This window comes from Pipra filicauda, unplaced genomic scaffold (assembly GCF_003945595.2).
Source record: "Pipra filicauda isolate LSUMZ 115617 unplaced genomic scaffold, ASM394559v2 scaffold96_size2947999_pilon, whole genome shotgun sequence".
Taxonomy (NCBI): domain Eukaryota; kingdom Metazoa; phylum Chordata; class Aves; order Passeriformes; family Pipridae; genus Pipra; species Pipra filicauda.
The window spans coordinates 480,429-495,855 of record NW_024105164.1 but is presented as its reverse complement, the minus strand read 5'-3'; the positions used below and the strand labels follow the sequence as shown (position 1 = coordinate 495,855).

Sequence of the window (15,427 nt, the reverse complement as noted above, 5' to 3'; positions counted from 1 at the left end):
TTTGTCTTTGTATGGAATAGAAAAAAAAATCAGAAGCTCTTATTGATCAAGATGAACATAGCTCTGCAATGACTCTCTGTGAATCACACTGAAACCCTTGTGTGGAATCCAGGTGCACTGAACAGATCTTTTAACTGCATTAAACCTTTAATCTCATTAAAATGGAGTACATCATCCAAAGTGCACCAATAGACGGAGTTCAGCTCCTTACTACTTCACAGACCTCTTATGAAACAGTAATAAACTTCAATCATTAAGGAAGATCTTTCTAGCAGTTAATTGTTTCCAAAAGGTAATGCATTGCCTGTTACAAACTGATCCTGGCTTATCCTGCAAGTGAATTGCTTAAATACAAAACTATTTTTAACCAGAGTTAGAACAGCAATCTAACCTTTAACCTTTATTTATGAAAAACTTATATCAAGACATTTTTCAGTGACTTAGTTGTATCAATATTTAATATCTTTTTCAAAATTGTTGATAATACATTGTCTTTGGTGTTTTGCAGCCTGAGATGCAAAGGACTGTTCTTACATTCTCTGACTAAGGGCTCCAAACAAGGAACTCCAGACATTTAGCACAGCTCATAAAATCCAAGGTAATGACAGCCTGTTAATTTCTGTGCTGAGAATTGCCAACATTTTAAACAGGACTTTGAAACACATTTGCCTCAACATAATACAGCTAAATCTGAGGTGACTTTAATCTTCACAATTTGCACTCAATTAGGATTTACTTGTAATACTGTTGGGTAACATATGGTCATGTCTGATGACAGCTCCCAGCCAATAGACTTTAGGCTCAACATACCAAAATAGATTGGGGGGGGTTGTTTGCTTCTGCTCACAATGTATTTGAGACCCTATTGTATTAAGAGTTTGAAAGAGGATCAGAATATGGGGGATGCGGCTGCAGGCTGTACTCATCCTGAACTTCAGCATGACATGCCAAAGACATGCAAGAACAGATTCCTGGCTTTAAGTCTGAAATGAGTTGCTACCCCAGCCATTCTGTTTGCTGGAGGTAGTGACAATAATAGGCTCGGGAATCTGGGAAGAGCACATTTTGTAATCTGGGAAGACCACATTTTGTACTGCTGTCAAAATGTTGTTACATGTGGAGGGAAGAGTCTAAAGATGGTCTAACCCTGGCTAGGTGCACTCTGTTGCTGTCACATGTGTCTTGAATGAAACCTGACGCTCATGAACAAAGTTTAGCGCAATCCTCTTTCTGGGTCATTCAGTTGTAATAATAAGGGAGTTCTGTGAAGTTTCCTTGTTTAATGTGTCTATATAGGAATAGTCTCATGTTTACATGCAGGTACTATTTCATCCCATGGTTGATTTGAATCTGTGTGTGTATGTAAATGTACGAATGTGAATCCATCAAAGAGAGCAATTAAATTGTTCTAAGAGTCCATTAGAGAAAGGACTGCTCTATGGCAAACAATATAAAACTTGATGTTGCAATCCCAGTTATCTCTGTCAACCAGTCTGTGCTATTATCTGTAAAAATCTCTAGTTTAAAAAATCTTGCCACTTCCATTGTCAAAGGAGAGGCCTAGGATATAGTTTAAACTGTTGCTGATAATGTATAAATAAGTCATTAAGCTCCAAGGATGCCACAGTAACATTCCCTGTGCCTCACTGGTAAAGAAGCAGTGAGATTTATGTCTGTTGTATCCTCTTATTTTCAGAGGGTATCTATATTGTACAATGTGTGACATCCATTACAGACTGAATTCCAGGGCATTATCACCAGTTTGAATTGCTCTTCTTGCTTTCTTCAGGCAAAGAATAATCCAGCACTACAGGGTAAAGGTAGCTGGACAAAAACTCTCCAGTATAACCACACTGTGTCCAGAAACTGCCTTTTGAGCTACAGATTTATTGCCAAAGCTGCATTAACTCCTGCGTGACTGATAAGTGGACAGGACCCCAGGCAAATTGATTTCTAATGCTTTTCTAACCCATGGCTCCTCTGTTTGTCTAGCTTGGAAAGTTTTTGGGGCAAGGGGTCTCTTTTGCTATATTAATGTCTACCACATATCCTACCTTTACTTCCAACCTCTGATAGTGTCTCTAAATGCTATTACCACAGGAATAACGGCACACACTGTAGTGTACATTAAGACAATCAATTAAATAAAAAAGATCTTGTATTTAATAAATGCACAACTGAATTCTTAAGCACCTGGTGCTCTGCACACTGACCAAAGCAGGAGAAAATAAAACCATTTTGAAGTAAATACATTATGAGCTGTGATTGTGTAACTAATGCATATCAGCAAGAGGGGGGTGATACCTATATAATCATAATTCTGACATTTGCCACTTTGGAGTGCTTAACATTTTAATATTACTTGCAATTTTTTGTGTGTTCCAACCCCTTTCAATTAATTTGAAAGTGAAGATATAGATTAACTAATTTTGTTATGATAGAAACAAAGAAAAACAGTAAGGAAAACATCTGTAGGATCTAAACCAATGAAATAAAAATGTATACACGTGGAGTGGTTAGATATTTCGCCTGCTGGGCTGGGGTATTGGGTTGTTTGATGGGTCCCCTTCTTTGTTTTTTATTTCTCTCTTCCTTTTACTCCTGCTGGGTGCTGGAGGAGGGCATGCCCAGAAGCCAAGAAACAGGATTACAAAGTGGACCCATTGTGACAGGAATTGGGAAAAAAAGTACAATAATCCACATCCCTAAGAGCATGTCAGGATGGATTTCTATTTATGTCTGTCTGTACAGTAGCTTTAAGCATGCAGCTTTCTGTCCCAGAAAAAAGAATGACATTGCATGTTCATGGACTATAGTACTTTCCTTTTCAATCCTCCAGTACACAGTAAATAATGGACCCATATTTATATGAAGCTATTTAGCAAACACAGGATAATGGTGGAAATAAGGTTAAATTATTTACCATAAAAATTAGAGAAATTAATATTTTCTAGATTTCTTGGAAGCAATTTAATTTTGCTGTTTAAATCACAGCAAATCTGAAAAAAAATCCTTATTTTTAAAGTGCCTTCTTTTTCACTGTATTCTCTGCCACTTTTTGATTTTAGAATAGAATTTAATGTAACTTGAAATAACAAAGCATTACTCAAATTACCTCACTTTTAGCTTGCTGTGCAAAGAGGTGAATAGGGTGTGAATAGGGTGTGAATAGGGTGTTACAGATGTTATAAGGTGTTAACAGTCACCTCATCTTACTCTGAATGTAACAGAGATGAATTGCCATGAAGATCATAGTCAGAAATGAGACAGGAACAGACAGCAACTGAGCATTTTTAATCAGGGTATGTGCCAAATAATTACTTTCCATATTTAAATGGCACCTATATACCCACTGCTAAACTTTTTATATGACAATTATTTCCTAGCATTAGGGAAGCATTTCCACAGATTCACAATATTCTTCTCCAGTGAGGCCTTATCTAGAGGTTAAAATCACAAAACAGCACTTTCCTGTCTGTGTTTGTTGTAAAATCATAAGAAAAAAGAAACTTTTCTCTGTTTTCTGACATTTATCGTGCATTTTATCACAGTCTAAAGACTTTCCTATCAGAAGGGCTGGAAACTGTAGCTGAGGTTTTTATGAGGCAAAGATTTTAAGAAATATATGCAGGATTGTGATTAGACATGACAGCACTACATAGCTCAGTTTATTCCTCAAGTTCAGATATATAATTTGTCCTCATGTGCTTTATCACTACCACATAGAAAAAAACCCCAGCTTCACAATGTAAATGTAAAATAAATTATTTTCCCAACGTGCACAACTTAAAATGCTAGGACAATGGAAAAAAGTATTTTTCCACACTGGATCTATTCAGTGATCTATTTCTCTTGGTTTGAATTCAATATGACATGTAACATTCACTGCTACGTTGGTAATTCTTTATAGATGGTGTTAGAAGGTAATAATCCTTTCTTGTGTGGTGTGAATTTTTTAAGCTTTGGAGAATGACTATTTACTTAATTGTTTTGAGACACACATAGCTCAAATTTTTATCAAACACGTTGTTTAATGCAAGTCTGTTCATTGAATTCTGAGTACCCAGATCCAAAATGTAACTCTACCATCAGTTCTAACTTCTAATATAACCCAAGCCAAATTCTTATTTTGATTTTATTTTTGAGCAGAACTAAATAGCTCAGGCCCAGGTTTAGCTTTTATAACTCATAAAACTTTATGATCCTTTAAAATCTGTCCACAAGTATTTCATTTTCTGACTTCCTGTGAGTATGAACTTCCCATATATTCTGAAAAGAAGTTTTTTTTTATCTGTCCCAGTCTAGTCTGCATGCACAGCCTGTGCCACACAGACCACGTGCTAAAAATATGCCATGAAAGCAAGATTAAATGTTTTGCTTTATATATTTTGCTCCAATACTGCCCAGTTCTCACCTACAGCTCATTTCACCATTCTCTCATCAGACGCATGTAGACATTTGGCCACTGGTAAACCACAGTAGCAGGAGGCTTATCTGAAGGTGGCAGCAAGAGCACCTTTTTAACCGGCAGAGATGCCACCAGGATAAAGGTAAAATTTGGAAATAAACTACTTTTGGTTTTAGTGGACCCCTCTAATACAGCCATATTTTAAATTATATGTATGAATTAGAATTAATGTAAAGGTGATATCTGGCTCCTAAATACTGAAACATAGGGTTTATTAGCTCAAGCATAGGACTATACTAATGAAATATTTAATGTCTCCAGGACTTTGGTAAGTATTTCTAGACAAACCTTCAATGCCTTTTATAGATGTACAAGTCTGGGTCAATACTACTTCATGGCTGTCTGTGACAGGCATGATTGGATTGAATAGGTATGGTCTAAGACTGTCTTTTCTGTTCTGTTCTTGTACTGTTTGGTACAAAGAAAGCCTTGTTCCTGAGTAGGCTTTCTAAGCCCCGTAGAAATAAAAATAATGAATATCACCCTCAGATTTCTTTATAATTCCCATGCCAAAAGAAGTAATACTAGATTTCTGTCCCTAGGTTTTCAGTTCTTATGCCGTACAAACCTGTATAGACTAAAATTAAAGCTGTTGGAAGTTTTCTTTCACATTTTTTAATATTGAAATATTTCCATTTTATGAAAATGGAAATAGCACTCTGAGTTCTTTAACGATCACGTTTGTAATAAGAAAAACTTAAATTAAAAATGTGATGGATTTTTGATTTTTTGTTAATATTCCCTTTCCTTAATGGCAGGTATGCCAGGCTCCAGACAAACCATACGCTTCAGCGAGGGGACTGACTCGGGGCAACCCGTTTGCTAGGGCTATGCTGAAGCCATCCTCCTGTGAGGCTTTTAGATGAATTATGACTGATGGTCCAGCAGAAGTTTTAAGGGAGATGACAAAAAAGAAACAGGTGCAGCCCAGAGGGATGACATGCTCCTGAGGCAGCCTGGAAGCAGGAGCCAGCACAGACAAGGCAGTGAGGCAGGTTGAAGACACGAAGTGGGCAAAAGGGGCTGTGGGCAGCCCAGAGTGGGATGTCAGGAGACACCTTTATGATGAGAGGTTTTAAGGTATTATGGTCGGGAGAGCATGAAAATGTGTGGAGGTGGCTGTTGTGTAGGGAATCGAGGTAGTGCAGCAGCCCGCCACAGCCTGGAGGTGGCACTGAGGCAAGGCTTGGAGAAAGCACTGAAGGCTGCAGAGAGGCCAAAATATGGCTCTGAGGTGGTTTGTGGGCCCCAGTCAAAGCCGAGATGTCACAAAGGAGGTTTGCACCCCAGGCAGGCAGAGCCTCCCACCTGGCTGACAGCGGGCAGAGCTCCAGGCCCCGCATACTCTAGAGACTGAGGAGAGACCTGCCCTGTTTTTGATTCTGCTAAACACCCAACAAATGGTACATCGGGGAGTTAACATGGGAGAAGGTATGTGTTTAGTAGTCACATGTAGTGTCCCATTAGCTGTTCAGAGCAGCCAGAGGGGATGTGGAGCAGTTATGCAGTCTGAGGATGGGGTCTTGTCTCACAGACATTGTTCATTTACTACTTGTTCGCTTTGCCAGCGTGTTCTGTGTTCCCACCTGTACCTTGTAATTCTTTGCAGTAAAAAATGATTCAGTGCTGCCTATAAGGAGCTACAGCAAGGTACTGATATTTCTTGGAGCTCACGGTGTGTGACTATGTGGACCTACATGATGGGTGACCATGCACCTAAGTGCATGACCTATGTGGAAATGGCCAGGCTCTGAGGAGTCTGGAAAGAAGAATCAGCTGTGGTCTGGGAGCAGCGTTAACTGTGCAAGGACACAGTTGTGTCGGAAATGATGAGTCTCCTTGAGAGGCAGTCTGAAACCTTTTATTCTGAATATCAGGAATTGTTAACTCTAGATTACTATTTCTATATTGTCAGGATCTTTACAGCATAAAGGCATCTGAGCAGATACCAGCCAAACACCTCCAGATTCCCTCTTCACCTGTAGAAAAGAATAGTGAAAATGGAGATCTTTTTATTTTCAGTGATCGCTGGTGCTGTGTTGCAGCAGACGTTCTTCTGTGTTGGGACATGGCATGGAGGAGTGGATGAGATCAGAGGACATTGTTTCTGCTGTGTACATACATAAGGTGGGAAACTAGTTAAAAATAGCCCCAGCTGTATCTCCTGACCAGCTTCCACCAACTTACCATGTTTATCTATAGACTGAAGTGCTATAGGTTAGCCTTAAAACTGGCTGTGGAGTCAGCAGGTGATTCTGATGTTACAGGACTGCTGCACAGATAGCCAATGGGCCTGAGAAGGAGGGCGTGCATCAGCCTTGTGTCTATGTTAAACAAATAAGTTTTAATTTTAACTGTGCATCTGCTGAACAGTGCACAACCCCCAACCTGCTCCTCAGGAGCAGCAAGCTGCTGGTCAACATTCATAATCCAGTGATGATGGGGGGGTTTTTTCAGTGTCCAGTGGGGCACAGCTTGAAACAGGGGACAAGGTTCTTACCTGCTCTTTGCAACCTGTGTACTCTCTAGCACTGGCTTGGCCACCTGGCTGATTTGTTGCATCCCAAAGCAATTGAAACATGAGGGAGCTTAAACAGTTATTTAAAATTGGATGTGCAAAACTACATAAATCAAGCTGCTAAATGTAAAACCAAACATCAATTTGACACGCACTTCAGCCATGCTGAAGGTAGTAGCAGCTGTAGTCACCACTGGGTTCTCATTTCTTCTTGACCCTGTTCATCACCCTATGGAAAGATTCATATTTCATTTTACTGCCATACAAACCAAAATGTTAAGCCGATGGGAATGTGATCATTAAAGCTCGTTGGAAGCTCAATGGATTTTATAAATTGAAATACAATAACAATTTGTAGTCCTGTTTTGGGACGGGATCTGTAGAGCTCCTCTGGAATTCAGATAGCATAGCTATGATCTGAGGTTTTGAGCCAAAATTGGCTTTGGGTCCTTTTTTTCCCCCCCTGCTCCAAATAAGCTTGGGAAATAAAAATCAATGTTTGACTTCAGAATGTGGAAAAAAAAATTATTCTTGAGAATTTCTCTCTGTGAGGGTATGGGAACTGGTCTTTCCCCTTCCCTATTTTTTTCCTGTGATTATGGACAAAGTGAAGTCAGAATATAACTAGGACTTTGTGTTTAGATGACTGAAGAGCACACAGCTACAATTACCTTGACATACATAGAGGTCAATGTGATCTAATGTTTCTAATGTGATCTAATGTTTCTAATGTGATCACATGAAGTGCTTGTTTGGTAGTTTCTGTCGCTTGATTAAGAGAAGTTGTCAAGAGCAAAATGTCAGGAGCTTAAGTGACATGAACAAAACAGGGAGAGAACATAGGGGGTTCTGACAGGAGGAAGACACAACTATGACTGTAAGATGACAGAAACCAGTGGGGAGTGGTAAAATGATTACTTCCATTGGAAGTTTAAGAGGTTAATGACCTGCAGCTATGGATGGATGGAATTTGCATGGATCCAGATCTCAGATGTGATCCAATTGCAGACAAGTTCTAAAGAAAAAAAACCTATAAATCAGTTAAAGGATTCTGGTGAATCGTGCTTTGTGCTCATGGTTTGTGATGTAACCAGCAGTTCTTGATGATTACAACTGCCCTGCTCACACTCACCTGCTGTTTGCTCTGTATTAAGTTAACAATAGTAAATAAACCGTGTATTAGATTTCTAGGTGATCTGTTCATGCCAAATGAATTCGTCTTGCCCACATGCTGTCCTAATTTAAAACGTATGTATTGATTTAAATCCTATTGCTTCCATATATTAAAGTACTGTTTAGATTTTTGCCTCATCAATATTCTTCACCATTTTGAATGGATGTGTAGCTTGTTGTGGGTTTGGTTCAAAAGTGTTCTCTGACAGATTCTGTGTGTGTGTGCGTGTATTTGAAGGAGTAGACATGAGTTGGACCATGGTGGCGTTGTACAGCACTTAAACCTGTCACCTGCAACCAACAGTAGACACTTTATCTGTTCTTTTACAGGCAAAACCTTCATTAGCATCAAAGGAAGTTTACTTTAATTGTGGGAAAGATGGGGTCCTTGTCTAGTGAAAATACAACTGGTCAGGAGAAATATTGTATGATAGTATATTTCTCATACAGCAGCATAAGCTTCATAGAAAAGTGATGAAAGTTTTCTGATTTTCCCTGACTTCTAAGGGGTGAAAGAATTTTGTATATAAAATGGAGTTTCTCCCAAGAAGAAATTAAAAAAACCCCAGAACCTTGTGTCAGACTCCAAGCAATGTATTTAGACCTCCAAATAAGTAGCCTGGGCTTTTCAAAAGTGCTGAGCGTTGCCAACCCCCACTGCTCTTAGGATACAGCTTCTAAGGCTGAACGTCATTTGACTGCATGTTCTTGCAAAGAAATACTAAGAATATGCAGTAGGTCAAAGTGGTTCCTTATCTTTGTGCAGAGATAAGGGCTGCTGTTCCTCCTAGGAAACAGTGTCTTAGAAGCGGAAGGCTGCACTTCTTATCATTCAAGTATGTGCCATAAAGGGGTAAAAATAGGGACGTTGAGGATAAGAAAGCTGAAACTAAGGCACCTGCTACCCAGAGAAGGAAACTTGGGAATGAAGTAAGACTGAGAGTCTCTTCTGTTTTGAATACTGCAAATCTTCACTTGCAGGAGCAAACAATTTGCGTGTAAAAGCCTCTGAGATTATTGATATGAGAAAAGGCTTCCTGGATTTAGACTCCTGACTTTATCATGCAGACTACATTCCATTTACAGAGTTTTACAGAAGTTGAAAATGTCAGAGTTGGCTGAGAGAATTAGATTTCAATAGCTGTTAAACATTTGCTGGACATCCTAAATCTCCATTGAAAATCTTTTCGTTTGTGATCTAAACAGAATTGATTAAACAGAAAGGTTGAAATAAGGTATTCAAACTGTATCACATTGGCAGATAATGTATAGTTCATTCAATCTCACAATATTTTAATCCAGTATTCACTTTGCCATGATATGTAATGCTGGCTATTTACAATAATTGCCATTCTCTAAATGACAATTTTCCTTTAAAACAAGCAGCAAACCCCAAAGCAGCCCCATACCCTGCTCCAAACCTTGTTTGCAAGGATTTTCATTTGCATCGCTGCTGTACAGATTTACACAGAGCAGAAAAAGGGGGTATTCTTATTCTTAGAGATTCTGCCTTGTATGCTACCTGCAGCCACATTCTGCCACTTTCATCCCTTCATAGTTATATATCAAAGTAGGCACACCGGCATCATCCTTATAAAGAATGGAGATTGAATCCAGTTTGGTTGGAACACAACAGGCCTTGGAGGCTTTCTTTGGGTTTTGGAGATGCACCAGAGTTTGGACAATAGCATGTTTCGTTGGGGTAACGTTATCTGTCAGAGGGAAGAAGCAACCTCCTTTACACTCAAAAGCCTCATAATCTTTTGGTGCGATGATCCAGGAATCCCAGCCAATCTCTTCAAAGTTCACATGGAGGGAAGTTCTCCGGCAGTGGTTGGCCCCAATGCTTCTCTTGCTTCTGGAGGAATGCTGGTGCGGCCCAGTGATGGCCTTTTCCTCTCCCTGTTCGTCCTCTTCAGATGAAGTGTTGTGCTTTCCTAGCTTCTTTAGCACACTTTCTTGTTCATGAACAATCATCTCCCGGAGCTCTACTTTGGTCTCTTTTGTCCCATTGCTGCGGTCATTGGAGAACACCATTAACAGGGGCAGATTTTTAGCATCCGGGGCAACACTGATATCCAGCTTCTCACAAGTGAAACCACTCAGAACTTTACTCTCTATAACAACCTCTAGCTTGTTTTTAGTCTTCAGTTTGTCTGCTCTGACCCATCTTTTCACAGCGCTGGACACTTCAAACATCTCCCAACCACACTTCTGGATACTGTGGGAGACAAGGAAAGATTTGGTACTTTCTGGGTTTTCCCAGTGTCCATCATCTAGAACATCATAAATGACCATGGTGCCTTCCAGCCTAGAGAGAGACTCAGCTTCTCTGTGACAGGAGACATAAATTCTCAGTTCAGCTCTGGTGATTTCCTCATATTGTGGAATAGAGATGTTGAAGAACAAAATGTGTTTCTGAAATGGATTTTCTTCTGGTGAACCTAAAGAAACAACATCTGCAATAGGAAATTAAAGCATGTGGTTACAGTGCTTCTGACTGTCCAAGTAACTTGTTTTTAAAAGACTCAGGATGTATTTTGGGGGTAAAATAAGAGCATGGCGACACAGCATTAAAAAAAAATACTATGTTCTGGCCAAGTTTCAAGGGCAGAGTGTGAAAAGGGAAATGGAGGCCCCTGATGTTGGTAGTATTTCACCAAGATTGCATAGCCAGGTGAGTGTGTGGAGCATAAAGAGGCAGCCTAGAACAAACTGTGGATGATGCTGGTCAGTATTAACTACATAAATAAGGCATGTGCACAGTTTTTAGATTTAGCAATTTGCTAAAGATATTCTTACACAAAGAATTCCTCAAAACCCCTATGAATTTCCTACTCTTATTATCATGCAGCCGGATGAACTGCTCTCATATTCATATTTAAGTGTCTTTAAGAACTACCTGTGCTGAGGCTTTTGTTGCTGTCTATAGATAACTTTGAAAGCAGCTTGGATTACTGGGCATTTCTGGTAATAGAAAAGTTTTTGGAAATCCTAAATTGAAGCTTCAGGGTCTATCTAAACTGGGACTCGGTGATAAACAGCCTTTCATGCCCAGGTCCCAGTCTGTTCCAGACTGAACTTGTATGGGTTTGTTCATATGTTTGTTGTCTGCAAATCTATGCACAGTACCAGCAACTCTGCCTGGGGAGGGGTAGATATTTGTCAGGAAGATGAAACTGGCAATGTTTAGAAGTCATCACTGATGTCTATTTAATGCTCAATGTAAACTAGCTGCTTAATCATGACTGGGTGTTAGAGCAATTTTATTTGGCTATTGCTGCCGCTTCTTCAGAGCATTTACCCACAAAAGCAGTCAGAGAGGAGAGTGAGAAATGAAAATATAATCTAGGTCATACTGTTAAGGTTCCTTTACATTTCAGGACTAGGGCCACTAATTTGGGAATTTGAAGTTCTCTGTAGAGCTGTTACCTGTGTATGTCTATTTTTCATATGAACAGAAACTTCAGTTCTCCTTGTTTCATTTTTATCTCAAGGACTGCATTTGCTTACAACTTTTTTACTGCTTCTTTTGATAGAGCTTTTAAAAGTCTATTTAATGTTACACAGACAGGAATCTTGAACATTTTAAGCTGAGACAAGCATGACTACCCATTTTCATATAAATCTTTCTGTCTAATCCAGAATTTTGGAAAAGCACTGCTGTTCCTTTCTTGGATCCAGAGACACGTTTCTCAATTGGTTGCTGTATTTTTTAAATATGCATAGAGCCCACCTGAAAGAAGAGCTCTCTAGCATTGCTGTCTCAGTTATAGGTGATCAAAAGTTTGCATTCTAACATAAAAACTCAGTTCCAAATATCTAGGGCTGAGAAACATGATTCATGTAAACTGTTATACAGTCCATCATGTCAGTTGAAGTGTTTGAGAAGAGAATATTGTACAGTGAAAATATCAAAGAAGAAAACTGAAGGTAATTGTATTTTTTAAAGATTGAAAAAAACTACAGAGCAAGCATACAATCCAAAATTTTAATGTTTCATTTCTACAGAATCTGTGGAAGTCAGGTACTCAGTTTCTTCTGAATTTCAAAAGAGTCTGAGTATCTGCTGTCCATGAACTTTAAAAATTCTAGTCCACATATTTAGGACTTCTCCTACCTTCAGTACTGAAGCTCCTTACAATATTGGATGCAGGGATGGAGGACTTGTCTGCAGCATATCTGTTGTATAAATCAATCATGAACTGTGGTGGTTCTTCTTTAGTCTTCACTTGTGAGGGAACTCTTGACAAATTCAAACTCCTTTGTAAATCCGTCTTCATATTCTCCAGGAAAGATTTAAAGTCAAAATGGGACTCATCTTCTACTTCCCCAGGATCATGAAAGTGTGCATCAGACTTTCCCATAGCTGATAACTTGTCCCAGTCTTCCAAAGGCTTGCCTCTTGTCAAACAAGCAATGATGTTGAAAACAGACAGTGCAGCTAATACTCCAAAACAATGCATTTCTTCTATATTTACTTTCTGGTGGAGAGACAAGAGGACAAGGGTATTTTAGCTGATTAACAGTCTTGTTTCATTACAGACAGAGGAAAGAAGATGTAAGGCTAACAACTGGAATGCCCTTTGCAAATCACTTTCTTGTGCTCTTTTTGCAGTCTGCTTCAAACCCCAGCCTCTTGTCAGTTGTCAAGCAGATTGGTCGTACACTTGCCCTTATCAGAGTCATTGATGCCATGCTTCAGCTTCTGTTATCTAGCAAGGCTCTTAGTTAATGAAGATTCTGTAAACATCTGACAAACACATGTGGCTGGTGGGAAGGACATTGTATATTGTAAAGAATCCACATTTCACTTTAGGGTCATCTTTGCTTAATTACATTCTTCTATCATTTCCTTGCCAACACAGAGAGAAGCTTTCTTAGGGACGTAGAAGATTACACTGTTTTTATCAAGACTAGAAAATAGAGATCTAGAACAAAATCACTCTATTAGCTATTAGCAAATAATATCTGAAAAATCTTTTTTACAGACCCTTGATATGCAATCAGAAAATCCCCAGTCATTTGATGGAGACGTGATTCTGCAATACATGATCTCATGACAATACAAACAACCTTAAAACTTGTTTCCGTTTATCAGCCAAGAGCTATTGTTTGTACACAGTGAAATATCTGTTTTGTGTCAAATTTGCTTCATGTTGTTTGCAGGCTTGTCCATTTTCAGTTTGATTCCTTTGGTGTATGGGAATTTAGCCTTGTTTTTATAGTATCTTATGTAATATATTTCATAGATTCATCATCTCAATCCAGTCCAAGGACAACCCGTCATTTTTTCCCTGACCTCAAAATGAAGACAGAACTAGGCCTTCTGAGGCCACACGGAAAGTAAGAAGTCTTTCTGAAGATACAGAAGATTATCTATGAAGATACTGTATCCATGAAAAGAAGGGACCAAGGCAAATTAATTTCTCACGATACAGACGAAAAAAACCAGGTCTATTTAGAGACAAAAATATCACTATTTATCTTAATGAATGTGTTATGAGTTAATCTAATGATACATAATTGCTTTGTCTGTACTATTAATGCATAATTTTTTCTAAGCACAAGTCAATTCACACTGTACACGTGCCATAAAGTCTGAATAGTATTATGAGCTGTTTATTGCAAAGATGCAGTCAATATTTTGCTCTTTCAGGCCATTCTTCTCTAGTTTTCCAGCAGTGCATACACAGCATTTAAATTGATCCCAAACTTCTGAAATTCTCACTTATGTGTCCGTTCAAGTGATAATTGGATCCAATATCCTGCTTAATTATGTTCTTATGACATAAAGTCAAAATAGATTATTTGGCATTGACGCTGGTGTCCTGCATAGCAAGATTGTTATGTTTTACTCAAGGCCTTTGTGTTTCCACTGCATTCATAGTCCAATTACCTGTGTTTGGCTAAACACAAGTTTTTAAGTGCCTCCAGACTTTACCTGAACATGTCAAAGAATCAAAGATTTCTTCAGTTTCATAGCACTTACTCCAAAAAATAATCACCTACAGTTAAAAAACCCCACGGTGCTTCATTTATTATTTCACTGTGCCTGACTTTACCTTCTAGACAGGAATTTTTGTAACTTTCTGGCTAGTTTAAGGAGTTCCATAGTGCTGACATTTTCTCCCTGTTGAAGTGCTTGCGCAGTGTAATCAAGTTACTTCTCAGTTTGCTTTCTGATAAAATAAACAGATTGTTCATTTCAGTCACATAGGACATTTTCTCTAACTGTTTTCTTTTATGTGTCTCTTTCAGAATTTTAATGTCTTTTTGAAAAGGTGAACCCCAGGGCTATACGTGGTTTTCTGGTGTCAGTCCATCAGTGTCACATGCAGAAATCAAATCTTTCCTTATGTGGTTCACTATTCCAGTGTGTATCTTTTCAAAGCTTTCATTAGCTCTCATTACATAGCATCACCTTGAATGCTCATACTGCACCATACATCCATGATATCCACAAAAATTTTTTTAAGAGTTACGGCTTTCAAGGGTGCAGCCTTTACTCAGTAGGAGCAGCCTCCATGCCTTGAGCAGAGGTACCTGAAGTTCTGCATCTGTCTGCTCTAAAATGAACTTTAATGACATAAAGTGCAGCTAGATCAAGCCATCTCACCTCTCTCCTTCTGAAAATGCTGTGGGCGTTGCTATGTACAGACTTCTAGTTCATACATAAAGATGTTACATAATGTCAGGCCAAGTGTCAGCTTTGCAGAAACTTTACAATGAATGGTTTAATTCAGTGGCAATTCCTTTTGAAAGCTGTAATTTGAGGTTTGGAGGGAGAAAGTTGCTAGTTCATGTGATACACAAATATATTAACATTGTCCAATGGTTTCTTTTAATTATGCAGCCTCATGCAAGTGAATTGAAATACTCCACAAAAACCTAGGTACATTCTAGCTGTTACCTCTGGCAATTAAACTGTGGCCTCAAAGAATGAAACTGGATTTTGGGAAAAAAAGTCCTTAACGCTTTGCTGGCTAGTATCAGCTGTTTCCATGTTTTATCTGTCTTTAATCATCCCATAATAGTATGTCCTCAGTTCTTTTAGGATTAATTAGTGGAATTATCTTGACCTGTGTTTGTCAATAGTAACTTCCTCTAGAAACCTAAACATTGAGCAGAATGGTTTATAGTATGTTCATAGAAATAAAAAGATCTGTTGGAACCAAGAGAGTAACGGTATCAGTGTCCTCTGGCACCAGCTGACTGCACTTGTGCCATTTCAAATGCAAAGTTTCTCTTTCCAGATGAAGACTGGA

At 38.8% G+C, this 15,427-nt stretch overlaps 1 protein-coding gene and 1 long non-coding RNA gene across 2 annotated transcripts; one reads left to right on the top strand and one right to left on the bottom strand.

Moving 5' to 3' along the window:
• Positions 1-5,844: 5,844 nt before the first annotated feature.
• Positions 5,845-13,651, top strand: LOC120325364. The gene is made up of 3 exons (XR_005567314.1): positions 5,845-5,899; positions 6,491-6,595; positions 13,412-13,651. It is a non-coding gene; the product is annotated as an uncharacterized LOC120325364 (long non-coding RNA).
• On the bottom strand, positions 9,425-13,567 carry GDF2 (growth differentiation factor 2). The gene is made up of 2 exons (XM_027720078.2): positions 12,280-13,567; positions 9,425-10,618 (listed from the first exon to the last, which is right to left on the bottom strand). Exons 1-2 carry the CDS (start codon positions 12,623-12,625, stop codon positions 9,678-9,680), a joined length of 1,287 nt encoding a protein of 428 aa, XP_027575879.1. The 5' UTR covers positions 12,626-13,567; the 3' UTR covers positions 9,425-9,677.
• Positions 13,652-15,427: the final 1,776 nt, after the last annotated feature.

Excerpts from the sequence above, each read along its gene's own strand:
- GDF2 (XM_027720078.2), bottom strand. The coding sequence starts at position 12,625 with ATGCATTGTTTTGGAGTATTAGCTGCACTGTCTGTTTTCAACATCATT. Across the intron at positions 10,619-12,279 it reads AAGGAGCTTCAGTACTGAAG|ATGTTGTTTCTTTAGGTTCA; the intron begins GTAGGAGAAGTC and ends TTCCTATTGCAG.